This window comes from Cnephaeus nilssonii (assembly GCF_951640355.1).
Source record: "Cnephaeus nilssonii genome assembly, chromosome: 13".
Lineage (NCBI taxonomy): Eukaryota > Metazoa > Chordata > Mammalia > Chiroptera > Vespertilionidae > Cnephaeus > Cnephaeus nilssonii.
In genome coordinates, this window is record NC_137084.1 from 5,721,254 (window position 1) to 5,745,513 (window position 24,260).

The 24,260-nt window shown below is 56.4% G+C and overlaps 2 protein-coding genes across 2 annotated transcripts; both read left to right on the plus strand.

Moving 5' to 3' along the window:
• Positions 1–523: 523 nt before the first annotated feature.
• On the plus strand, positions 524–9,320 carry TSGA10IP (testis specific 10 interacting protein; the record flags this gene model as incomplete). Its single annotated transcript, XM_079787998.1, is given in 9 exon segments — positions 524–556; positions 559–714; positions 1,429–1,571; positions 1,675–2,360; positions 2,529–2,673; positions 5,422–5,589; positions 8,057–8,156; positions 8,364–8,488; positions 9,185–9,320. Coding segments are annotated over 9 exon segments (1,692 nt in total).
• Positions 9,321–11,231: 1,911 nt separating this feature from the next.
• Positions 11,232–21,744, plus strand: SART1 (spliceosome associated factor 1, recruiter of U4/U6.U5 tri-snRNP). The gene is made up of 20 exons (XM_079787923.1): positions 11,232–11,630; positions 13,664–13,721; positions 14,110–14,165; positions 14,778–14,904; positions 15,031–15,136; positions 15,412–15,489; positions 15,587–15,686; positions 15,771–15,913; positions 16,031–16,237; positions 16,905–17,029; positions 17,110–17,246; positions 17,348–17,487; positions 18,888–19,061; positions 19,200–19,310; positions 19,574–19,661; positions 20,421–20,511; positions 20,622–20,757; positions 21,286–21,375; positions 21,456–21,577; positions 21,660–21,744. The coding sequence occupies exons 1-20, from the start codon at positions 11,318–11,320 to the stop codon at positions 21,676–21,678; spliced, it is 2,421 nt and encodes an 806-aa protein (XP_079644049.1). The 5' UTR covers positions 11,232–11,317; the 3' UTR covers positions 21,679–21,744.
• Positions 21,745–24,260: the final 2,516 nt, after the last annotated feature.

The following is a 24,260-nucleotide window of genomic DNA, read 5'->3' on the forward strand; positions in this document are numbered from 1 at the left end:
GGTGCTGCTTAGAAGCTGGGCTGAAATGCTCTAACCCCTGCAGAGCGTTCTCCGGGCTCGGGTGCCCGCTGCCTCGCTCTCGGACACGGCATCCAGCTTCCTGGCCTTTCCCCCCTGTCAGGGCCTGGGAGGGCAGTTGGTTTGGACAAGACCTTGTGAGAATTCAGTTTGGCTCCCACAGGGCCTCCGCCAGGGCTGGGAGCAGGCTCGGAGGCAGGCAGAGGGAGAGGGCCCGCCTCTGGTGTCACCCCGCCGCCCTCACAGCGTGCGAGGGCCCTTCCGGGTGGCTGAGTCTTGAGGCCCATTTTACAGATAGCCGGGGAACACAGGCCAAGCAAGGCCGGGGCTCCCAGCAGGTCACCGAGGAGCCGAGAGGCAGGAGCAGAGGCAGGACTGGGTTTCTGAACTCCCAGGCTGGGACTATTCCTCAGCATCCTGCTGAGCTCTCCCTCTGGGAGGGAGTTAGCCTCACATACCTGGCTCACGCTTCCTGGAGACTGGCTGAGGACTGGTTGCCATAGAGATGGTGGAGAGGACAGTTCCAAGGCTGGCAGAAGGGGGTGGGGGGCGGGGCAGGACACCAATATGTTAAACACCCACCAACAGTTGGTCAGGACCACATCGGGGAGAGCAGGGCAGGACCCCAGGCTCCAGGCTCCAGGGAAGGGCACAGGGCTGCTCAAGCTTCTGTCCGGCATCGACCAGGCTGAGCAGGTGAGGGAGGCCCCACGGGGGACTTCCAACTGCCCAGGGGCAGCCTGGCTCTCGGGGCCAGGGGAGGCCAGGGCTGAGGGAGGCCCTTGAGAAGCCATGGGACTGAGCTGAGGCCTAGGGGAGAGTCAGGGAGGCTCGAGGGAGGAAGGGGCCATGGGGAGGCTTATGAGGATGGGGGTGAAGCCGAGGAGGAGGCCAGGAGATGGCTCCCAGGCTCCCAGGCTCCCAATCGAGCGATTTGGGGAACACTGTGGGAGGAGCAGGACTTTGGGAAAGATAATGAGTTTCTGCCATCTTGGCTTAGCAAGTCCAGGGCCCTATGGGGCGGCCAGAAGAGCGGTCCAGGACCCCGAGGCAGCATAGGGCAATGGTGACAAACTACGCTTTGGGGACAGACTCAACACGTTCAGGTCCTGGCTCCATTTACTGGCCGTGTGGCGTTAGTTAAATGATTTTACCTCTCTGAGCCTCAGTGTTCTCATCTGCATGATGGGTGTAATAGTGAGTACCGACCTCACAGGATCCTTGGGAAGGTGAAATGAGTTGATGCGTGGCAGTCCGAGCCTCTCCTGAGTTGTTGCTATTTTAATATTATGAATTGAGGTAGCTGTCGGTCAGTTTTAGGGGCCAGCCAAGGTGCAGAGAAGCGGAGGGCCCCCTGGTGGAGGTGTGATGTGGTCTAGGAGCCGGGCCTTCTCTCCTGTCTTCGCCCAGGGGAGGCTGGGGAGTGGTAATCGTGTCATTTGGAGTCAGCGGCAGAGAGCTCAGAGTGGAGGGCCGACGGCAAAGAAGGACCAGAAGGACCGGAGGCCCAGAAGCTGGAACAAGAAAGGGCACGGCTCCGCTGAGGCCGAGGAGTAAGCAGCGGTGGGAAGGGCCGGGAGGGAGGCTGGGTGTCAGGCCCCGTTGGGCGTCAGTGTCCTGACCCTGACCTCTGCCCCCTGCCCTCTCCCTCCTCAGTCTCTTTCTCTCTTCTCCTCGGAAGCCCTCCTTCCCTTTTCAATGGGCCTGGGAGAGCTACACCGCAGAGGGCCAGGCTCCACGCCAGCCCGGCTCCCTCTCCGCCCCGGCGGCCCCGCAGCACAAGTTCAGCCGTAAGTGCACGGACAGCTCTGCAGAGGCCCGAGACTTATTCTGGAAGATGAAGGTGCGAAACCTGGAGAGGAGACAGCAGCTCGAGGCCTGGGACGTCTCCATGCCTTCCGGCCAAGGGGAGGGCCAAGAGCTGGAGCTGCCCAGTGAGTGTGGCCTGCAGCCGCCCTACAAGAAGTCAGGATCAGGATCGGAGTCTGAGGAGGCTGCTGAGGAGGCCGAGAGTGGTCTGAGTTCTGGGGAGCTGCCCCAGCCTCCCAGGAGGAGGTCGATGTTGGAGGAGGAATGGTTTGAGTCAGAGGAGACAGAGGAGGCCGAGGAGGCTGAGGAGGACGAGCACAGGGCCCCCCGCAGAAGGAGGGCGGGTTCTCGGAGAAAGGGGTGGAATGCCTGCGTGGAGGCCTCCGAGGAGCGTGAACTGCAGAGCCAACGGAGCAATCCCAGCTCCAGTGACCCCCAAGGGCCGCAGAGGCGGAAGGCAAGGGCCACGGAGCTGGAAGGGATGTGGGACCTGGAGAAGATGAAGAAGCAGTTAGAGCAAAACTTGGAACGTGGTGAGTGTGGGGCTCAACACCCGGGTTCCCGAGGAAGCTGCTCAGGGGGAGAGAGGGGGGGGAGCCGGCGGCCTGGGCCCAGAGTTCAGGCAGGGCTGGCCTGTGCTCCAGGTGCTAGGGGGGATTGCCCATTGGGCCAGGAGAGGTAACTCCTCCCCCCTGGGCTAGGCCTCAAAAAGCATCCCTGGAAGGCGTGGCGGATTGCTGTCCAAAACTACAACCGCAGTGGGAAGGCCCAGGCCCTGGGAGAAGACGAGACACTGTTTGCCAGCTTCCCTACCCGCACCTTCCACAAACGGCAGGAGGCCAACAGGTGAGGTGGAAGGAGTGCGGGCCAAGGGCAGGGAGTAGAAAAGGAGCCCATTCTCCAAGAGATGCTTCATCACTCATCCTCTCATCCAGTCCTCCATTTACCCACCACCAGTCTTCTGGCCATCCAGCCATCTATGGATCCATCAATCCATCCATCTGTCTATTGACACAACCAACTCTTCATTCACTTCCAATCTTCTATCCATCAACAATCAATCAATTAATTTATTTTTATTTAAAAATATTTTTACTCTTTTTTAAAAAATATATAATTTTATTGATTTCAGAGAGGAATCATGCTCCTTAGGTGGGGAGAGCTAGAAACATCAATGATGAGAGAGAATCATTGATCAGCTGCCTCCTGCTCGCCCCACATTGGGGATCCAGCCTGCAACCTGGGCATGTGACCTCCTGGTTCATAGGACAATGCTCAACCACTGAGCAACACTGGGTGGGCCATCAATAATTTATTAACTAAGTGATTAATGCAACACATATTGAGTATATACTCATGTGTCCTTAGGACAGTGGTCGGCAAACTCATTAGTCAACAGAGCCAAATATCAACAGGTCAACGATTGAAATTTCTTTTGAGAGCCAAATTTTTTAAACTTAAACTTCTTCTAACGCCACTTCTTCAAAATAGACTCGCCCAGGCCGTGGTATTTTGTGGAAGAGCCACACTCAAGGGGCCAAAGAGCCGCATGTGGCTCGAGAGCTGCAGTTTGCCGACCACGGCCTTAGGATATAAAGATAAAAAAAACTTGGTTCAGAGCTAAGAAGCTCAAGGTCTGCTGGAAAAGGAGACAAATGGGCAAAGCAACAGTAATGGCAGTGGAGTTAGATAACTGCAGTACTTGGGGCTTGAACAAGAGATAATGGGAGGAGATGGGGAAGACTGGGTGGGGGTGGAGGGCTGTTGGCATTGCCTAGGTGAGGGATGATAAGGGCCTGAACCAGGAGGCCATGGGAATGGAGAGAGGAGGTCCATTTGGAGGCTGGCTCAGGGGGTCTTGGTGACCAGTTAGAAGAGGTAGGTGAGAATCCAGCCAGCATTCTGATAGTACCCCTCCGTTCTTACCCCGTCACCTCCTGCTTGAGATCCTGCCAGGCTTCCCTGTGCCCTTGGGACAAAGCCCAGGTTCCTTGGTAAGGAGGCTCCTGTCTCCCAGGCCAGCTGGTCAGAGCGGCTGGAAGGTCCATGCTCTCCCTCCTCCCTCAGCCGCCCAGCTAACTCAGATGCATCTTTCAACTCAAGTCAAGGGCCACTCCAGGAAGTTCTGCTCTGTGCTCGCCGCCGTCATAGCTTTTGCCACACCACACTGCGGTGGGCTGCTGGGTGTCTGTCCCTGTGTACAGACTGAGGGCAGGTGCCCGATCTTATTGATCACGGCCTCTCCAGTTCCCTACACAGGACCTGCACCTATTGGTGCTCAATAAATATGTGCTGATTGAACAACTGCATCCCCCCCCTGCTTTGTCTATCTGTCCATGATTCCATTATGCATTGATTCACCAAGATTGAGTTTCTGTCTATGTTAGGCATATTCTAGCTGCCAGGGATACCTTGTTGGTGAATGTATCAAAATAGACAGGAAACCGCACTCATGAGGCTTACATTCTACTTGGGGAGAAGGACAATTAATAAAGAAATGAACAAGGTGGCTCTGACCAGTGTGGCTCAGTTGGTTGGGCATCGTCCTATGCACTGAAAGGTTGCCTGTCAGGGCACATGCCCAAGTTGCAGGCTCGAATCCCGGTAGGGGGCATGCAGAAGGCAGCTGATTGATGTTGCTCTCCCGTTCACATTTCTCTCTCTAAAAATCAATTTTTTAAAATTTCTTTATTGATTAAGGTGTCACATATTTGTCCTCATCCCCCCATTCCCATCCCACACCCCTCCCCACGGATGCCCCAACCCCCTGTTGAACTTAACCATTGGTTAGGCTCGTATGCATGCACACAAGTCCTTTGATTGATCTCTCCCCCCTCCCCCCACCCTCCCCTATCCTCCCTCTGAGGCCCGATAGTCCGATCGATGCCTCCTTGTTTCTGTTCTGTTCTTGTTCATCAGTCTATGTTGTTCATCATTTCCCCTAGATGAGCGAAATCATGTGTCACTAGAGATATACTTATAAGAATTGAATGTGAGACGAGCAATAATAGTTATGCTGACAGGCAAATGAATCAGTCTGTAGTGAGTTTCTTTCTGGACCAACAGTTCTTTTGAGACCCAATATCAATGTCCACCAGTTCCTTATGTGTACATGTCGGCACTGACCCCTCAGCTCTGGATGGTGGACAAATGGTGGTAATGCAGGTTCGATTCCCTCTGGTTGGGTCTCGTCTAAAAATCAATTTAAAGAATCTTAAAAAAATAAAACAAACAAGGTGTATAGCTAGAACTGGAAAATATCTGAGAGGTAGATGAGGTGGTCAGAGAGTCTTTTTTTCCCCTGACATCTGAGCAAAGACCTGATTGATGAGATGGCCGTGAGAGCTGGGAGAAGAATGTTCCAGGTCGATCTAGGTGCTGTCTATTCAACCACTCACACCATTCATCCATCCCTCCGTACATCCATTCATCACATCACCATTTTCTTTTTCCTATCCATTCATCCACCTGCCTGTCCTTCCAATCAAAATGCATCCACTTAGCCCTATGTTCCCCTTCCAGGCCCCTGACCCTCTATGAGCCTCCTGTTCCCCACAGCCTTCTCCCATCCTCTTCTTCTCTCTCCCACCTAAGAAGCATGCTGCAGGCCTGGGAGCGGCGGCAGCAGGAGGAGCAGCAGCAGGCTGAGCAGCGGAGGACCCGGGAGCAGCAGGTACAGCAGCAGGTGGCCCGCTGCCTGGCAACCTATGCACCCAGGAGTCAAGGGCTGGGGGCTGCCCAACGCAAGCTGGAGGAGCTGAGGTAGGAAGCTGGGCTGAGGAGGGCCTGGTGGGGACAGGGCAGAAGGACCCAGCGGACCCAGCCTCACCTCTCCTCAGGGCTGAGCCTGCACTGCCATCCTCAGGGCTGAGCCTGCACTGCCATCCTCAGGGCTGAGCCTGCACTGCCATCCTCAGGGCTGAGCCTGCACTGCCATCCTCCAGCCGCAGGCAGGCCGGCCACTGTGTGCAGCGTAGACAAAGACCGTGAGGCTCCGGAGAAGGGGCTGGGCCAAGGTCACCCAATAAATAAGAATCTCTGAAGCTGTCAGATGCTCAGGTTAAATATTCCACATGCTTCTTCACACTTTCAAACCTTGTTTCTCTGATTTCTCAAGCCAGGTATGCTTACTAGAACAACTCAGATATTATCCAATAGCTGATGTAGAATGTGAACAGCACTTATGCTCCCCCCCCCCCCCCCGTCCCCCTTCCCGGAGACCGCCATTGCTCGTGGGCCAGTGAGTTTATTCTCTTCCTATATTCTGACCATTTAAAAAACCAATCCACAGCCCGGCTGGCATGGCTCAGTGGTTAAGCATCAACCTATGAACCCAGAGGTCATGGTTTGATTCCTAGTCGGGGCACATGCCCGGGTTGCGGGCTCGATCCCCAGTAGGCAGCCGGTCAATGATTTTATCTCATCATTGATGTTTCTATCTCTCTCTCCCTCTCCCTTCCTCTCTGAAATCAATAAAAATCTAATAAGAAAAACCAACCCACAAATGTATACTTAAAAGAAAAATCTCTTTTAGACTCATACTAGGCCCATGAGGTAGGTATTATCACCATTCCCATGATTTTACATATGAGGAAGCTGAGGCTCAGAGAGCTCAAACAATTTTCCCAAGTGAGCTGCGAAGCTGGGATTCCAAGCCAGGCATCCAGTTAGCCACCCTGCTGCACCGCCTGGGAGGGCTCGATACCCAGCATCTTCCCCCAAAGCCCAACCTAGTGAAACAGGGAACACTGCTCACAGATGCCACTGCCACTGAGTGCCTACTGGGTGCAGCTGGCACCAGGGCAGCCCTTTCCACGCCTCATCTCCTTTCATCCTGGGAGATGCCTTCTTGCCAGACCTTAAGTTCGTTGTTTTTTTACCAAGGCAGGAAGCGTAAGGTTTCACACTCCAAGGGGCAAATGTCAGCGAGAGGAGGATTTCAAACACGCAGCCTTCATTTCCTACTTGGGAGCAGTGTTTCCCACGGGGTCTCTCCGCCTCACCGCCTCTGAACTTTGCTCTGAGCTGCACTGGAGCCTGCCCTGCTCAGGAGGGCGGGCACAAACGGGGTCGCCCTGTGGGGGGGAGGTGATGTGCATTCCTTGCATCCAGAGATGATGGACACAGCTGACATCCACTGACACGCTTCCTTTTCACTCGGGGAGTGGGGGTCCCAGACCTGTGCCTTCTCTCCATTCGAACAGAAATGGCATAGAGAACCAAGCAGGAAAATGTACATGGATGGCATCTTGGGCAAGAGAGAGACTGAATGCCAGCTCATGTCCCTCCACCCCCAACCCCTTGTAACTGCTGTAAATTCCCTCTTGAATGGGGAGACTCCTTTTTGCAGTAACTCGGTCCCTGGCCATGGGTTTTCAAGTCCATCTCTTTTTCCTGAGTGGAAGAGGATTCTCTCCCTGGCTCAGAGACAAGGGTCCAGGCCCAGCAGACTTGCCGGAGGTCCCAGCATGGGTCGGAGTCTTCTCCCCTCCTACTGTCCGGGTGCTGCCACCACATCCCCGGCCTCTCTCAGGTCCTCACAGAAGGGTGCCGGGACCTGTGTGCGCTGCGGCCAGAGGGCCCCTCCCGCCGCCCGGAGGCTCAGCTAGTTGAGCGGACACATTTCCGACGAGGGCACAAACCGGGTTTTGTACGCGGATTTGTGCTTCTCCAGTGGAACCTTGATTTTTCTGGAATGTGTTTTATTTGCAGCACCGTTGTTAGTTCCTCTGTCCCGTTTTCTAAGCTGTCTGCTTGTAAGAACCACAGCAAATGCTAGTCCAACCGCTGCCGTAGCAGAGAAAAGAGCCCAGAGCCCAGCACCGGGCTTTGCCGAAGCCACGGCTTCCCCCTCACGGGGCAGTGTGAGAAGCACAGTGTGGACTGGGGAGGGGACAGGCTGCGAGCAGACACCCAGTTGCTCAGAAGCCACCTCTGGCCCCTCTCCCTTGGGAGTGACTTGGGAGGACGAGCGAGCCCGGGCTGCACAGCCTGGAGACACAGTCTCTCGTGTCCCGGCTGTGCAACCTTGGACAAGTCCCTCAGCCCTCCTGAGCCTCAGGGGAGTCCTGGGTGAAATGGGACAAATACTAATTCCTACGCCACTGACCTCAGGAGGAACCCGGGGCGAGGAGGGGGATGAAATGGCTCTGAAAGGGAAGGGCGTAAAGTCCGCAGGGGAGATGGGCTGTGCCCGCGGTCAGCTGCCCACAGGCCCGTCTCCCCGCAGGCGCCAGGAGCGGCAGCGCTTTGCTGAGTACCAGGCCGAGCTGCAGGGCATCCAGCACAGGGTGCAGGCCCGGCCCTTCCTGTTCCAGCAGGCCATGCAGGTGAGAGCCAGCGCCCCGCTAGTGGGTGGCCTCCCGAGAACACGCCTTTTCACCGGTTGAGTGGGTAGGGAGGCGAGGTGGGGGTGGGCCCCTTAGATGGGACCCCAGGCTGCTGCCCATCTGGAAGCCCTGGGATCCCCTCAGTAATCAGAGCCCCACTTATTCTCGGGGCCCTGGTGCACAGTGGGACTCCCTCTCTCTCCGCAGACCAATGCCCGGCTCACGGCGACCCGGCGCTTCTCCCAGGTGCTGTCGGCTCTGGGGCTGGATGAGGAGCAGCTGCTGGCTGAGGCTCGGAAGGGGGATGCCAAGGGCACTTCCCGGAAACCCAGGTGAGGCCATCTAGCTGGCCGCGAAACCGGCTCTGCCCGGATGTGAGGAAGGGGTGCACTACCAGCACTCGGGCCCTGCAGGGTCTCCTCAGCCCCCTTCCTCTTGTGCTGGAAGTCTGGGAAAGGCCGAGGGAACTGTGGGCAGCCACATTGATCCGCCCTGAATCGAAGCTTCAGTCCTGCCCTGTCCACCCTCCACCCCCCTCCATGACCTGGAAGACTCTGCCACTCTAGCGGTCAGCAGGTACTTCCCCAGGCTCTGTCCTCCACGTCCCCCGAGGAAGGTGAGGCCAGGAGTGTCCCCCCACTTCTCAACGAGGAAACTGAAGACCTGAGGGGCAGGGTCTTTCCCAAGGACACAGGAGTGAATAAGCAGCAGAGCCAGTCTGGGGACCTGCGCCCGTCTGACGGCCACACACCATGCCGCCATGGTGGGCTGGAGCCAGGCCAGCCTCCCGCACGTACTGCACCTTAGCCTTCGGAGCAGCCTGAGCAGAGCAGGGCTTCAGACCTAGTTCACAGGAAGGGAGCTGAGGCTTGGAGTCACTCCTCAGGGTCACACAGCATAGGAGCCAGATTTGAACCCGTATCATCAGCGACAACGGCCTTTCCCTCCCTCCAGCCCAAGGTGGCCTTGGGTGCAGGGTTGGGGGGCTGCAGAGTCCAGTGGCCTCTATCTTTGCCTTCGTCTTTAAGGAGCCAACGACCAACAGGGGAGAGGATGGAGCACTCTTCTCAGAGCCCCCCCGAGACAGGAACCACTGGCCGCCAGCCTGAGAGGCACTCCACCCCAAGCCTGGACTGGGGATCCAGTCCCTTAGATAAAAATTAAAGGCTTAAGGAAAATACAGTGTGGGGCTTCCTTTCATTGTAAAAAAAATATGTTTTTATTGACTTTTAGAGAGGAAGGGAGAGGGAGGGACAGAAACATCGATGTGAGAGAAACATCGATAGGCTGCCTCCTGCACGCTTTGCCCCCAAACTGGGGACCGTGCCCACAACCCAGGCATGTGCCCTGACCAGGAATCCCAGGAATCGAATCAACGACCTCTTGGTACATGGGTTGACCCTCAACCACAGAGCCACACCGGCTGGGCCAGTGTGAGATTTCTGGTGATGGAGGGAACAGGGTGCCGGTTGGGAGAAGGAGGTGGCAGGTGGACAGGTAGCAGGTTTAGCTTGTCGGCTCCCCCCTCCCCCCGGCTGTCCCAGCCACACAGCCTTGTGTGTGCTCCTGAGGAGTGGGGCATCTCACAGAGCAACGGCTGCGACCCCCACTCCTAGTCGCCAGCACGTGTGCTGGTCCTAGAAATTCAAGAGTGAATAGGACAGGATGGCTATGGCTTCTACCTTTGAGAAATCCCAGTCCCATGGGGGAGTAGGGCGGCCCTTTAAAGGGCACCCATATCACACCATAGCAGATGGACCACACAGGGGCCACCAGATGGAGCAACTGGGCTGAGGGTCAGGAGGGATTGTGTGAACTGGACTTTTAAGTAACTTCAAGGTATAGCCCCTCTCCTCAAGGAAAAAACAAAAACAAAACTCACACACACACACACACACACACACACACACAACTGTGCTGAATTTTACACCCAATTTCAGGGGGCTCACAGGCACACAGCTCCTTAGCAGTTCACAGGTTACAAACCCAGCCCAGGGAACGTGGAGAGGCAGCATTTGCTGATAGTACTGGTTGGAGGACTCGGAGGCTGGGCTGTGGAACTTGGGGTCTCGAGGACAGCATGCTGGTCAAACAGGGATTTTAGGGGTAAAATAAGACAGGTTTAGGAAATTTTAGAAATTAAGGGGACCGTGTGGGAAGCACTGGGCTGCAGAGCCGCAGGTGTATTTCCATAGAATAGGGACGCTGAAAAGCTGCAACAGGTACATTTCCATAGGAGGGAGCTGGGAACAGCAAAGGGTCTATATTTACAAAATAAAGGAAACCCTTCATCCAGAAGGAGAAGAAAGCCCAAAGGGAACAGGAAAACAATAAGGGGGGGGGGGGGGGGGGAGAGAACTTCACTTGTCCCACGTGAGGTTCGACCTTTGAGTCCAGGAGTTACTATAGTAACCAGTCTAAGGGAATAGTGACCAATCAGAGGGGCTATCAAGGCACCAGGATCTGCAGCCTTTATAAGCCACAGGGAAAAGGAACTCAGGGGACCCTTTCGCCCTCCTCACGTGGGAGTCCATTCTGTGGGACTCTTTCCCTCTCCCCATGTGGGAGTCTGTACTTGTTCTTCAATCTCCACCTTTGCTATACTACTCTCTGTCAGTCCGTGAATTCATTCTTCCACTCTGGCGGACAAAGAATCCGGGTTCCAGTCCAAAAATTCCGTTTCACTGGGTCGTGCAGCGCCCGATGGAGGCACGATCTCAGGGAGCCCATTAGCAGGACGTCTTACTGGAGCGGCGGGAGCTGTCCAAGGAGAGTCTGTGCGAGAGCGCGTCCCGGGGCTGGGGGTGTGCAAGCGGAGGGAGGCCGAGGACGCCGTCAGCTCTGCAATGCCCTCTAGGTCCCTATAGTTGTGGGACCTACAGTCCCCGGACCACTTCCCTGGTCCGCGCACCTGAAGTAGCGCACGCGCAGTCGGACCATCCGCTCCAGGACTTCCACCCAGCCCGAGGCAGCTGCGACTGCGCATTCGGCTCCGACCCCGGCTTTCCCATGAACCTCTGGGGCCGGCTCCGAAGCGAACTACGGAAGCAGCCGCTCTTGGTTTCCGGCAACACGACAGCGGCCGCACGGCGACCCGGAAGTTTTCCCATTTTGCCTATTCGGGGTTCGGTGGCGGCCGGGCTCGGGGCCGACGTACCACCATGGGGTCGTCAAAGAAGCACCGCGGGGAGAAGGAGGCGGCCGGGACCACGGCGGCGGCCGGCACCGGGGGCGCCACCGAACAGCCGCCGCGACACCGAGAGCACAAAAAACACAAGCACCGGAGCGGTGGCAGCGGCGGCAGCGGCGGCGAACGACGGAAGCGGAGCCGGGAACGGGGGGCCGAGCGCGGGGGCGGGCGGCGCGGGTCTGAGACTGAGGCCCGCAGCGGTGCGCACGGGCGGGAGCGCAGCCAGGCCGAGCCCTCCGAGCGGCGCGTGAAGCGGGAGAAGCGGGACGATGGCTACGAGGCCGGTGAGGGGCGGGGCCTGCGCAGGGGGTGGGGGCCGGGGGTCCCTGGGTTTGAAGGCAGTGCCCAGCACTCCGGGCGGAGGCATCCGCAGGCTGTCTTTGTCGGCACTTGTTAAAAGGTCGTCTTAAAGGTATTTGGGATTAACGGTTGTCTCCCTCTACTAAACTCTGTGAGGGCCGAAACTTTGTTTTCAATGGCGCATCACAGGCCTTCCATAAATGGAATGGGTGAATGAATGGATGGATGGATGAATGAACAATGAATGAATGAAGTGGTACCAGCGTGTACAGAAGCCAGAGAAAACGTGGCATTGGGCAGGCGAATCGGGTAGGGCTCACGGCAGAGAGAGAGGCTGTGATACAGGTAAGGCTCCAAACCGAAGGGCCCGTAGGCCGTTAGGAAATTTGAACTTTGTCCTGAGGGTAGTAGAGAGCCATGATTTGATTTGGGAAGTGAGTTGATCATAATCATATTTTGCGGTGATCACTGCATTGAGAACTGGGTCAGGGGTAGTCAGGACGGGGCCAGGTGTGGCCTGCACCACGGCAGCAGCAGTGGGACGCAGACTTGGACAGATTGACGAGGTCGTTTGGAAGTGGAATGAACACACTTAAGTGAGGGTGGGGAGGAAGAGAAGGAATTGAGGATGAGCGGAATTTTGTCTTGAGCAGCTAGGTGGGTGGTGGTGTCATCCACTGCAGTTGAGGAGTTTGGGAGAGAAGCAGACTTTTGGGGCAAGATAATGAATTCAGTTTTGGAGAGTGTTGCGTTTGATGCGAATGGGAGAAACCTGTAGAAAAATCCAATTTGGGAGAGAGGAGTGTTTAGGTGGCGAATGAAGTCCTCTGAGAGAGTGGGGAGTGAGAAGCCAGGGTCAGGAGAGCCTGAGGAATGCTCATATTTTAGTAGTCGGTGGAGCAAAACACTACAGCAAAGGAGGTAGAATAGCCCAAAAGGAAAACCACAGGACATGGGATCTGTGTGGAAAGTGTATTAGAAGAAGGGAAAACGATCAAGTGCCACACACCACAGGAGATCAAGCAAAACCAGGAGAAGAACCCATGGGGTTTAGAAAGAAGGGGGCTGGTGACCTTGAAGAGAGTCTGGAGTGGTTGGCATCCAGGGTCCAGGTGGGGTAGGAGGCAGGTCGTGGGGTGGGAATGCAGGAAAGATGAGCGTGTGGGGGCGCTCCATCTGAGGGTGTCTGGCTTCTGTTTGTGTGATTAGTGAAGTTATTTGCTGTTTGTGAGGTGGATGGAGGAAGTTTGAAATGCATCTTTTTTTTTTTTAATATATTTTATTGATTTTTTACAGAGAGGAAGAGAGAGGGATAGAGAGTTAGAAACATCGATGAGAGAGAAACATCGATCAGCTGCCTCTTGCACAACCCCTACTGGGGATGTGCCCGCAACCAAGGTACATGCCCTTGACCGGAATCGAACCTGGGACCCTTGAGTCTGCAGGCTGACGCTCTATTCACTGAGCCAAACCGGTTTTGGCTGAAATGCATCTTTATCTCTGTTCCCAACATCCAACACAGGGCAGGCACCACTAAGTCCGTTTCTTGACTACATGAGTTGCAGAGGACGCGGTCATGCACCACCACAGTCCCTGCCTTGTGGGAAGTAACCGGCCCAGAAATGACCAGCTGTGCTGTGGAGTTTGGGGAGAGCAGTTCATTCTGATCAATAATTGACCTGGACTTCATGGAGGTGGCATTTGTCAGTCAGTGAGGCCAGAGAGGGCAATATGGGCTGAAAACACAGCATCCAGAAAAGGGGAGGGGTAGCAAAGTGAGGACTGCAGAAAGCTGGGCATTTTGGGTCAAGAAAGGCAGGTCTGTAGAAGAGGTGGGCTTCTCAGAGACTGGAACTCGGGCAGGAGGAGTTACTGTGGTTGGAGAATGCCGCTGTTCTCCGGTGTCTCAGCCAGGCCTGGTGCTGGTGAAGGGCCCTGGTCTTTGGCCTGCAGCTGGGGCCGAAGAAATGGCTTCTTGGCTTTGTGTTCAGCTCCTGAGCCGTGTTTCTTCTTCCAGCTGCCAGTTCCAAAACTAGCTCCGGAGATGCCTCGTCCCTTAGCATCGAGGAGACCAAGTAAGTACCGTCTCCTTCATGCCCACTTTTTGCTTCTGAATCAGGTGGGTCTGGAGCAGCTGCTTTTGGGAGGCTTTCATACACTTATGCATTCGGGCTGGAATTGGAGGTGCCACCTAAATCAGTTAGCAACCGTGTGAGTTATAGAGGAGGCCACTGAGCCCAAGAGGAAGGTGGCATTCCATTGGTTAGGGCAGGCCTGGCCCAGTGCCCCTGCTCCCTGATTTGGAGGCCAGTGCCCTTCCCAATGCCCTGGACGCCTGGGTCAGACTCTGTGTTTGGGACCCGTAGGACCATTCAGGCCCATCCCGTTTTCACCCCGTCTGTCTAGAAATGCACTTGGTGCCCCATTTTTGGACAGCTCCTAATACATCCATCTCATTCTCAGTAAACTCCGGGCAAAGCTGGGGCTGAAACCCTTGGAAGTCAATGCCGTCAAGAAGGGTGAGTGTGTGGCTGCGGATGGTGGTGAAGGAGGGCATTTGGATGGAGGAAATGGGGTTGGAGCGCAGGTTCAGTACCAGTTAGTGGCCTTGTGGGTGTGTACTTGCTGATAGGCATGGGACTCCTTGCTTTCATAATGGCACTCCGCTTATCCTTTCCCCTCCCTCCCTCCCTTCCTTTCTCCTTTCCTTCCTTAGTTTAAAGTGAAAGAGAGTTTATTAGTGAAACAGTGAGATTGAGAGTGGCTACTCCACAGACAGGGGTTCAGCTTATTTAAGTTTGAACAGTTGGCGTTGCCCCCTCACTCTGGCCGGGAGGTAGCATTACTGGTATATGCGCAGAGAGATGTGCACAGTTGCTACAAACTGATTGGGGGTGTTGGGCTCTTTTTAAGCATGATTTGAGGGGCTTTGGAAGGCACGAGGGTCCCGTCATGCTGTGTGGGGTGACACGGGAGTGTGGGGATAAAGTGGCAGTAGGGAGGTGAAGGGTCCTTCCCCCTTCTCCTGGCCCCTTCTGGCCCCCTGAGCTGGAAGGGGCAGGGTGAGTGGCTCCCTCCTCTCCCCACCAGCCATGGGCAGGCATAGCCTCACGTCTGGGCCCCCCTTCCAGAGGCGGGCACCAAGGAGGAGCCCGTGGCAGCCGATGTCATCAACCCCATGGTCTTGCGACAGCGAGAGGAGCTACGAGAAAAGCTGGCAGCTGCCAAGGAGAAGCGCCTCCTGAACCAAAAGCTGGGGTGAGGGGGTCCCCGCCAGGGCGGGCAAGGCAAGGGCCCGAGGAGCTGCCAAGGAGCTCTGCAGTCGGGGTGGGGGAGCAGGAGCTGGGCTCCCAAAAGGTCCAAAAGGTCCTCTTTTCCCCTCAGGAAGATAAAGACTCTGGGGGAGGATGACCCCTGGCTGGATGACACTGCAGCCTGGATCGAGAGGAGCCGGCAGCTGCAGAAGGAGAAGGACTTGGCAGAGAAGAGGGTGAGGCCCTGGGCAGCTGGGGGTGGTTGCCCAGTGCCTCTGGTGGCCTGACCAGCTGGTCAGGCAGGAGGCTGACCCTGGGAGGTGAGGCTGGGCTCAGAGAGGTAGGAGGCTTATGGTCATTGGAGTCTGTTTTGCTTCTCAGTGGCTTGCCTGCCCGGCCTGCCCTTTTTGCATTCCCACCTGATAAAGCCTGTGTGTCTTCTGGTGAACCCGGATGGCCTGAGGTCATAGGTGCCCCTACTTCCCTCCCCTCCCCCCGCCTTGTCCTATAGGCCAAGCTGCTGGAGGAGATGGACCAAGAGTTTGGTGTCAGCACTCTGGTGGAGGAGGAGTTCGGGCAGAGGCGGCAGGTGAGGTTGGGGTGGCACTGCTGTCCTTGGTGCTGGGATCCCCGGGTGGGGTGGGTCAGGGCTCCTGACTCAGTGGAGCTTTCCCCCTCCCTTCTAGGACCTGTACAGCGCCCGGGACCTGCAGGGCCTCACCGTGGAGCATGCCATTGACTCCTTCCAAGAAGGGCAGACTATGATCCTTACCCTGAAGGACAAAGGTGGGTTGAGCTGGGTCCTCTGGTTGGGGACACAGGCACTGCTGATCTGAGGGCAAGTGTGAGTGGCCTCTGCCCTGTCCCCAGGCGTGCTGCAGGAGGAGGAAGACGTGCTGGTGAACGTGAACCTGGTGGATAAGGAGCGGGCGGAGAAGAACGTGGAGCTGCGGAAGAAAAAGCCCGACTACCTGCCCTACGCGGAGGATGAGAGTGTGGACGACCTGGCACAGGCAGGCGGGCAGCATGGCGGGAGCAGGGAACCTGGGCCGTGGGGCCATGAGGAATGGGTGGCCCTGTGGCTTTTCATGAGCCAGGCTGGGTCCCAACCTGTACCTCTTGCCTTGCAGCAAAAGCCCCGTTCTATCCTGTCCAAGTACGATGAGGAGCTGGAGGGTGAGCGGCCGCACTCCTTCCGTTTGGAGCAGGGCGGCACTGCCGATGGCCTTCGGGAGCGGGAGCTGGAAGAGATCCGCACCAAGCTGCGGCTGCAAGCTCAGTCCCTGAGCATGGTCGGGCCGCGGCTCGCCTCCGAGTACCTCACGCCAGAGGAGATGGTGAGCCCTCAGCTACTGCCCACGCTTGTCCCTGGGGCAGTGGGCCTCCCGCCGTCTCAGTGAGCTAAGGAGGGAGGTTAGGCTTCCAGCGGTGCTCGGTCCTTATGGAGGAGCAGTGATTGGCAGCCCTGGGGAGGTGCCAGGGAAGTGGTGGGTGTAGACAGAACAGGGACTGTGAGCCAGGTGGACCTGCCTTTATGCTCAGGCTCTGCCACGTGGCCAGCCTGTGCCTTGGGGGAGCCATTTAACTGTGAGTCTGAGGCACCTGAGGTGGGATGGAAGGAGCCACCCCTTAGGGGCTGTTGCAAGGGTTAGCGGTAATCTGGCGAGTGGTCATGTGACAGCTGCATGTGGATTTTTTACTTGTGATGACTGTATGAACACAGAGGTCAACAGCTGGCTCAGTACATTGCATGGCTGAGTGCTGAGAGCAGGACTCTGGGGCCACAATCCCAGGATTCACAATCCCAGCTCTCCTTAGTTGTTGGGTGACCTTGGGCAAGGTACTTAACCTCTGTGCCTCTGTTTTCCTCATCTCAATGGTGGGATGATACTCGCATGCACCTCACATCTTGTTTCTGTGTAAGAAGTGTTCATTCTCGTGGGCTTGTGGCTGCCCACTTCCCCCTTCCTCCTTCATGTCTCTCTTCTCCCCCCCACCCCTCAGGTGACCTTTAAAAAGACCAAGCGGAAGGTGAAGAAGATCCGAAAGAAGGAGAAGGAGACGGTAGTGCGGGCTGACGACTTGCTGCCTCTTGGGGACCAGACTCAAGATGGGGACTTTGGTTCCAGGTGGGCTTGGACGCGGGTCGGGTATGAGGGCTGGGCTGACCTAGGGGCTGATGCTCACTGGAGAAGTCTCTTCCCCCCAGACTGCGGGGCCGGGGTCGGCGCCGTGTGCCCGAGGGAGACGAGGAGGCCCCAGAGGAGGAGGAAGAGAAGGAGCCTGTGTCTCAGCCCCCACCGTCCGATGACACTCGAGTGGAAAACATGGATATCAGTGATGAGGGTGAGGGGACCCCAGCTTGCTGAGGGTGGACGGGAGGGGCAGGAAAAGGCCGAGGGCCCAAGAGGATGATCTGAACAGGCATCTCCTATTCTGTCCACCAGAGGAGGGCGGGCCGCCACCTGGGTCCCCAGAGCTGCTGGAGGAGGATGAGGCGGAGCTGGAGCTGCAGAAGCAGCTGGAGAAGGGCCGCCGGTTGCGGCAGCTGCAGCAGCTACACCAGCTGCGAGACAGCGGCGAGAAGGTAAGGGGCCCTCCAGCCTGTATGCGGGCACAGGAGGGTGTGGGCCTCAGCAGGACAGAATGACAGGTGGCCTGTGATGGCCTGTTCTTATGAGCACAGGCACCTGTGCCCTTGTAGGCTGCACCTGAATTCCAATTTTGTATTGATTTCAGAGAGGGGCGGGGAGAGAGAGAGAGAGACACCCATGATGAAAGAGAATCATTGCTCTGTTGCCTACTGCACACCCCACACTGGGGATTGAGCCTGCAACCCAGGCATTTGCCCCGACTGGGAATCGAACCGTAACCTCGTGGTTCATAGGTTGATGCTCAACCACTGAGCCATGCTGGCTGGGCCTGAATTCCAATCTTATTTTTCTTTTTTGTTTAATACCATATTATTTGTAGACTTTTAGATTTCTGCAGTGTTTTCACTGAATGATGTTTTAGGGTCAGACCCTTCCCTGCCTTCTGTGAATACATGTTGCCTCCCACTGTGGGTAAGGCATCACCCTAGTGGCTGGAGGGCACCGGTGAACTGGTGAACTGGCAGCCGAGGGGCCCTGTGCTCACGGATCTGACTTTCTAACTGGGGGCTGGGGAGAAACAGCGAACACGTGAGCAAACAGTAACGTCTGATAGTGATGAGAGCAGGCAGACAGAACGAGGTGACATGAGCGAATAGCTGGAGGGTTGGTATCTTGGGCTGGGTATTCAGAGAAACGTCAACATGAGAGAGACACGTTGATTGGTTGCCTCCTGCATGCGCCCTCACTGTGGCTCACTTTCCTATAATGTTTCTAGAGAGCCAAAGCAGAACACGGCCTACGCTCTCTCCTATTGCTTCTTTTATCCTAAGCCCTTTATTTCACTGTCCCTAGCTTTAATAAATGTATTCTCAAAATAAAAAAGAAATGTAATAAAGTGGAAGGGAAGGGGTGCAGAAGTAGATGTGAGTAGGAACTTCTCTGAGGAGGTTGCTGTCGGGCAGAGCAGTGGGCTATGGGATTGAGGATGTTTTCAAGGAGGGGAGGTCCCAGATAATCCTTGTGTGCTGATGGCAGTGACACAATAGAGAGGACAGTGGGTGCAGTTGGGGGATAATGTCAGGGGCAGAGTTTTGAGGGGCCTCGGTGCCATGCCAGGTAGGAGGTGGCCTGAGGTAGGAGCAGGGCTTGGTTACGAGGGCCATGTAGGCTTTTGGATATTGATTCAAAGGGAAGTAGGGAGCCATTGATGGTTTTGGAGCAGGTGCAGGTGGAGAGGGCGAGGAGTCAGGGAGGACATGGAGACCACCACAGGTATGCTGCAGGCAGTAGGAATGTCTTGTCTTGCTACCACCAGGAGGGTCTTGGGTTCCTGGGTCTCAATGGCACCGCCCCAGAAACTTCTGGGTTTGCCCACAGCTGCTCCCTCCTCCAGGTGGTGGAGATTGTGAAGAAGCTGGAGTCCCGCCAGCGGGGTTGGGAGGAGGATGAGGACCCGGAGCGGAAGGGGACCATCGTGTTCAACGCCACGTCGGAGTTCTGCCGCACCTTGGGTGAGATCCCCACCTACGGGCTGGCCGGCAACCGGGAGGAGCAGGAGGAGCTCATGGTGAGTCTGCAGGCAGCTCCCCTCATTGACCTGCTCTGCTCTGGGCTGGGGGCCAGGTGTGGGCAGCAGTGTCGGCCCCAGGGGTCCTCAGTGATGAGCTGTGTTTGGATGGGCTGACGCTGGTCTTCTGTCCTCCAGGACTTCGAACGGGACGAGGAACGCTCGGCCAATGGTGGCTCTGAGTCTGACGGGGAGGAGAACATTGGCTGGAGCACAGTCAACCTGGATGAGGAGAAGCAGCATCAGGATGTGAGTTGAGGGAGGACCAAGCTGGGGGCTGGGAGGATGGAAGGCAGGGACCCAGCCGTGTGGGGTTGGGGACTGGGGCTGGAGGCAGACCACCTGGGCTCCAGCCCCAGCTCTGAGGCCTAGGGCCAGTTACTCAGGGTCTCAGAGCCTTAGTCTCCTCCCCCATAAAGGGGGTCCATAGATCTCACAGGGTGTGGTGGGGTGACTTTGGGTGAGGGGTGAGAAGCGTCACGTGGCTCACTCAGCACCGTGTGCCCCCCCAGTTCTCTGCCTCCTCCACCACCATCCTGGACGAGGAGCCCATCGTGAATAGGGGGCTGGCAGCCGCGCTGCTCCTGTGTCAGAACAAAGGTAAGCGCTCGGCGCCAGGTGCCTGCGTGGCTCCCTGGTCCCCTCTCATGTCTCTCTTGTTCCCAGCGCTCTGAGCCCAGGACCCCTGAGCCACTCCTTTTGCACTTGGTTGTGGGGCAGTCATTGGAGTGTCTACATCACCCCATTTATTTATTTAGTTATTTTTAATCCTCACCCAAGGATATTTTTCCATGGATTTTTAGAGAGAGTGGAAGGGAGGGGGAGAGACAGAGAGAAACATCGATGTGAGAGAGACACATTGATTGGTTGTCTCCTGCATGTGCCCTGACCAGGGCCGGGGATCGAGCCTGCAACCGAGGTACATGTCCTTGACCAGAATCAAACCTGGGATCCTCTATCTTGGGCTGATGCTCTATCCACTGAGCCATACCAGCTAGGGCTACATCACCCCATTTTTGATGGCTGTGTCCACATGCCCTTCTACAAAGCACCTCTTATCCCTCAAGGCTCAGTGTCTCCGGAGGAAGAACGGGGACTTGTTCAGTCCAGGCCGTGGCACAGCCTCTGGCACTAGGGTCCCAGCTCTGCCATTTACTCAGTGGCCTTGGACAAGGGCCTGATTTCTCGGAGTCTCTTTCCTTTGTCTGCGAAACAGGCCTGATGCCTTTACTCCCACAGCACGGCTGTGAGGGTCCCTCAGAGCCTTCTGTGCAGTTGGGGACATCAAGCCTGCCCTGGGGCTGCGCCCCTGTTTTGGGGGGGGGGACAGCATGGAGTCTCACCACCCCTTCTCCCCAGGACTGCTGGAGACGACAGTGCAGAAGGTGGCCCGGGTGAAGGCGCCCAACAAGTCCCTGCCGTCAGCGGTGTACTGCATTGAGGACAAGATGTGAGCGTGGCAGGGGTGGGCAGAAGGCCCGGGGCTGGCGCCAGCTCGGGGCTGCCGGGACCCAGGCAGGGTGGGCGGTGGCTGGCCCTGAGGCCCCTGTCTCTTGCCAGGGCCATCGATGACAAGTACAGCCGGCGGGAGGAGTACCGGGGCTTCACCCAGGACTTCAAGGAGAAGGACGGCTACAAGCCTGACGTTAAGATCGAGTATGTGGATGAGACGGGCCGAAAACTCACACCCAAGGAGGTGAGAAGGCCTCTGGCACCGGGCCCTCAGGTTCCACGGGGTCTGGGCTCAGGTGACCCCTGGCTGGGGCCCTGGAGAACTGTCTGAACCTCTGTGCCTTTGTTTCTCTCTGGTGGGCATCGCAGTCCCCCTCACAGGCCCGGCAGGAGGGGGGACAGGGGCCTTGGCTCCTTTGCTCACCTGCCCCCTCAGTGGCGTGATGTGCCTCAGGGCCACCATTCTGGTGGCAGGATCCAGGCCCTGGACGGCCCTGTGCCCTCACGGACACCCAGCTTCTCCTGGCAGCCCTTGCCTGACTCTCCGGCCTCCTCCCTGTGTCCGTCCTCACCCCAGCACTCTGCTCACACTCCCCGGGTTTGCCGCTGCCTCCCTCCATCCTGTGTCCTGGCCCGGCCTCGGCCCAGCAGGTGTCACTGGGGATCCTGAGGCCCCAGCACAGCACATCCTTCTCCTGAGCCCGTTTCCCCTTCTCTCACCCCCTGCCCACCACCCTCTTCGGCTCTAACGTGGTTCCTGCCGTGTCCCCAGGCTTTCCGACAGCTGTCCCACCGCTTCCACGGGAAAGGCTCGGGCAAGATGAAGACAGAGCGGAGGATGAAGAAGCTGGACGAGGAGGCGGTGGGTGGCCCATGGGGTGACGGGGGTGGCAGGTGGGCTGCGGTGCTCCCTCCTGGTGCTGACCGGCCCTGACCCCACAGCTGCTGAAGAAGATGAGCTCCAGCGACACACCTCTGGGCACTGTGGCTTTGCTCCAGGAAAAGCAGAAGGCCCAGAAGACCCCGTACATCGTGCTCAGCGGCAGTGGCAAGAGCATGAACGCGTGAGTGGGCCGGGCGATGGGCTGGGCGGGCGGAGGGCCTGGGTGCCCGTGCTCCAGCCTCACGCCCTTCTCTTCTCTACAGGAACACCATCACCAAGTGAAGCCGACCTCCCCCCGGGTCCCCTCTCCAACTTTAATATTAAATAAAGTTCCCTCCTTATTTTTTCCTCCCTCGTCATGGTGCAGATTCCAGGGTTAGCCCTGAGAGGAGAGGCAGGCGGTGCTGGGAGGAGCATTGACACCACCCTCAGGCAGGCTCAGTGGTCAGCTGTGTGACCTCAGGCAAGTCACTGAACCTCTCTGAGCCTTAGTTCTGCCATTTGTGTAGGATGTCCTGTGAAAATTAAATGAGCTCATTCATTCATTCACCTGGAAATCAGAAATGAGCAAGACCCCTCTGGTTGGCTTAGAGTCTGGCCTCTACTAAGTGAGACCTGGTCTCAGATGGCCCGAGTAACTAAACACGATGGACGGAGAAAACTAGCCTGGACCTGAGACCGTCCTCCACTCCTGCCCTAGGCACCAGCCGCCCGAGAAGCCAGTGGTTTATCTTCGCAACCCCTCCCCCCACCACCCCCGCTGAGGTAGCACAGCTCCTGACTCATTGTCGGTCAGGCCTTATCCTCTGCGGGGCTGGCTCTCCAGTAAGAAATGGAAGATGTTTTAGAGGCTCGAGCTCCTGGCCGGCCCTGGCTTCCAGTGCTACACGAGTCACTGCCCTCCAGGGCCCAGGACTGCCCAGCCTGGCAGGGCAGGGACGGCTGTGCGCAGGGTCGAGGGGCCACCCCATGGTCCTTGACCCCCTTGGTCTGTGGAGAAGAGTGTGCTCAGGGCAGCGCTCCTTAGAGCGCCTCCCAGACTTGCCCGGGAACAGCTGCAGCTGGGAAGACGAGCCCTGGAGTGAACTCTGGGAAGGAGGCTTGAGCACACTCCATGGACACCCCAGAGCCCTAGAAGGGGAAGAGGACAAGTGACTCCCATGGGAGTTGGACAGAAGCAGCGTCCTGCCACCGATACCCAAATACATTCCAGATGGTTCACGGTTTTTAAAAAATGAAAAAAATACATAGGAGCAAAATGAATTTTTATAAATAATTGGAGTGGAAAACCGTAAGCAAAGAAAATACAGTTGCCTTAACCAATTGCTTTTGACGACTGTTTGATGGCACCCAGCAGTCACTTTCTCCTGTTTTGAGGTCTGGATCTGATATAATTTTGGCTGCTTCCTCAGGTCCCTCAGGGAGGTGTCCATGGGGTGTCCAGACTGGGTATAGGATTTGGGGGTGGGGGTGGGGGATCTCAGTCTGTTTCTCCCAAAAGCCGGAGGCCCATCTGGTGTTGACAGGCAGCCCAGTGGCCCTGGCCCTGGCTGAGCTTGCGTCAAACCTCATGCTTTATCTGCTGCAGGAAGTGGCCTGTTAAGAGGCTGTCCCCGTTGTCAGAGCCAGAAACGTCTTCAACAATGGACCAGGGTTGAACTGACCAGGTTTGGCCCAGAATTCCTCTTCGTTCTGACCCTGGTGACTGGGTAGACAACAAATGGTGAACCAGGAACTTGGAAGGTCTTTCAGAGATAGGCCTCCTCCAGGAAGCCTCCCTGGTTGGTACCATCTGCCTGCTTTTCTGTCCTGTGGCTGCTGACGCCCAGGCCAGGTGCTTGCCTTCCCGTGCCCTGAGGCATGCTAACACCTCCCCAGATGGCCTGCCCACCTGACGGGGCAGGGAGGCAGCAACAAGTCAGCTCAGCCCCTAGGAGGTAGGAGGGTCAGGGACCACTGAATCCTTTGAGGTCTGAGCCCCCAGGGAGAGGGTGCGCTCAGCTCTGCTGCTCAGTGGTGGGGCCCACCAGCAGCACTTCCCTAACTCCTGGGAACTGGGGCAGCAATGCCTCCAAGTAGGTTGGTGTGAGGGTCAGTGAACTCAGCCGGGGCCCGGGGGCGAGCCAGCTGGGTGCTTTTCCATTGACTGGCTGACCTTGGGCAACAACTTACCTGGAGTCTTGGTCTTATCTGCAAAATGGGGGTGTGACCTCAGACTTCTGGGGCTGTTATATAGCATAGTTGAGAACATTCTTTCATTACTTCAATAAATACATATATATATTACCATATATATACAAATAGAAGGGTGTGATGAGATCTGGGAGTTACTTTAAGTTACTCCAATATTAAAAAATATCAAGAAATATGGGGCCCTAACCAGTTTGGTTCAGTGGATAGAGCGTCGGCCTGCGGACTGAAGGGTCCCAGGTTCAATTCTGGTCAAGGGCATGTACCTTGGTTGTGGGCACATCCCCAGTAGGGGTCATACAGGAGGCAGCTGATAGATGTTTCTCATCGATGTTTCTAACTCTATATCCCCCTCCCTCTCTATAAAAAAATCAAAATATTAAAAAAAGGAACCTTCATAAAAAAAAAGAAATATGGGGAGAGGGGACTAGCAAGATGTTTATAGTTATTGAAGATGGTAATGGGTACAGGGAGCTCATTATCCCATTATGAGTGTTTTAAAATTTCCATTATAAAACTTTGTTTCAGGAGAGCTAAAAAATGTTGGCTTAGCAACAGAAAAATGTACATATGTTCAGCCAAAGACAAACAAGAATGTTCAGAACAGCACTATTTATAACTCCCAAACTGGGAACAACCCAAATGTCCATCAACAGTAGACGGGATAAATGGTG

Coding starts and splice junctions, on each gene's coding strand:
- SART1 (XM_079787923.1), top strand. CDS start 11,318: ATGGGGTCGTCAAAGAAGCACCGCGGGGAGAAGGAGGCGGCCGGGACC. Junction 11,631..13,663: donor GGACGATGGCTACGAGGCCG/GTGAGGGGCGGG, acceptor TTCTTCTTCCAG/CTGCCAGTTCCAAAACTAGC. Junction 13,722..14,109: donor CTTAGCATCGAGGAGACCAA/GTAAGTACCGTC, acceptor TCTCATTCTCAG/TAAACTCCGGGCAAAGCTGG.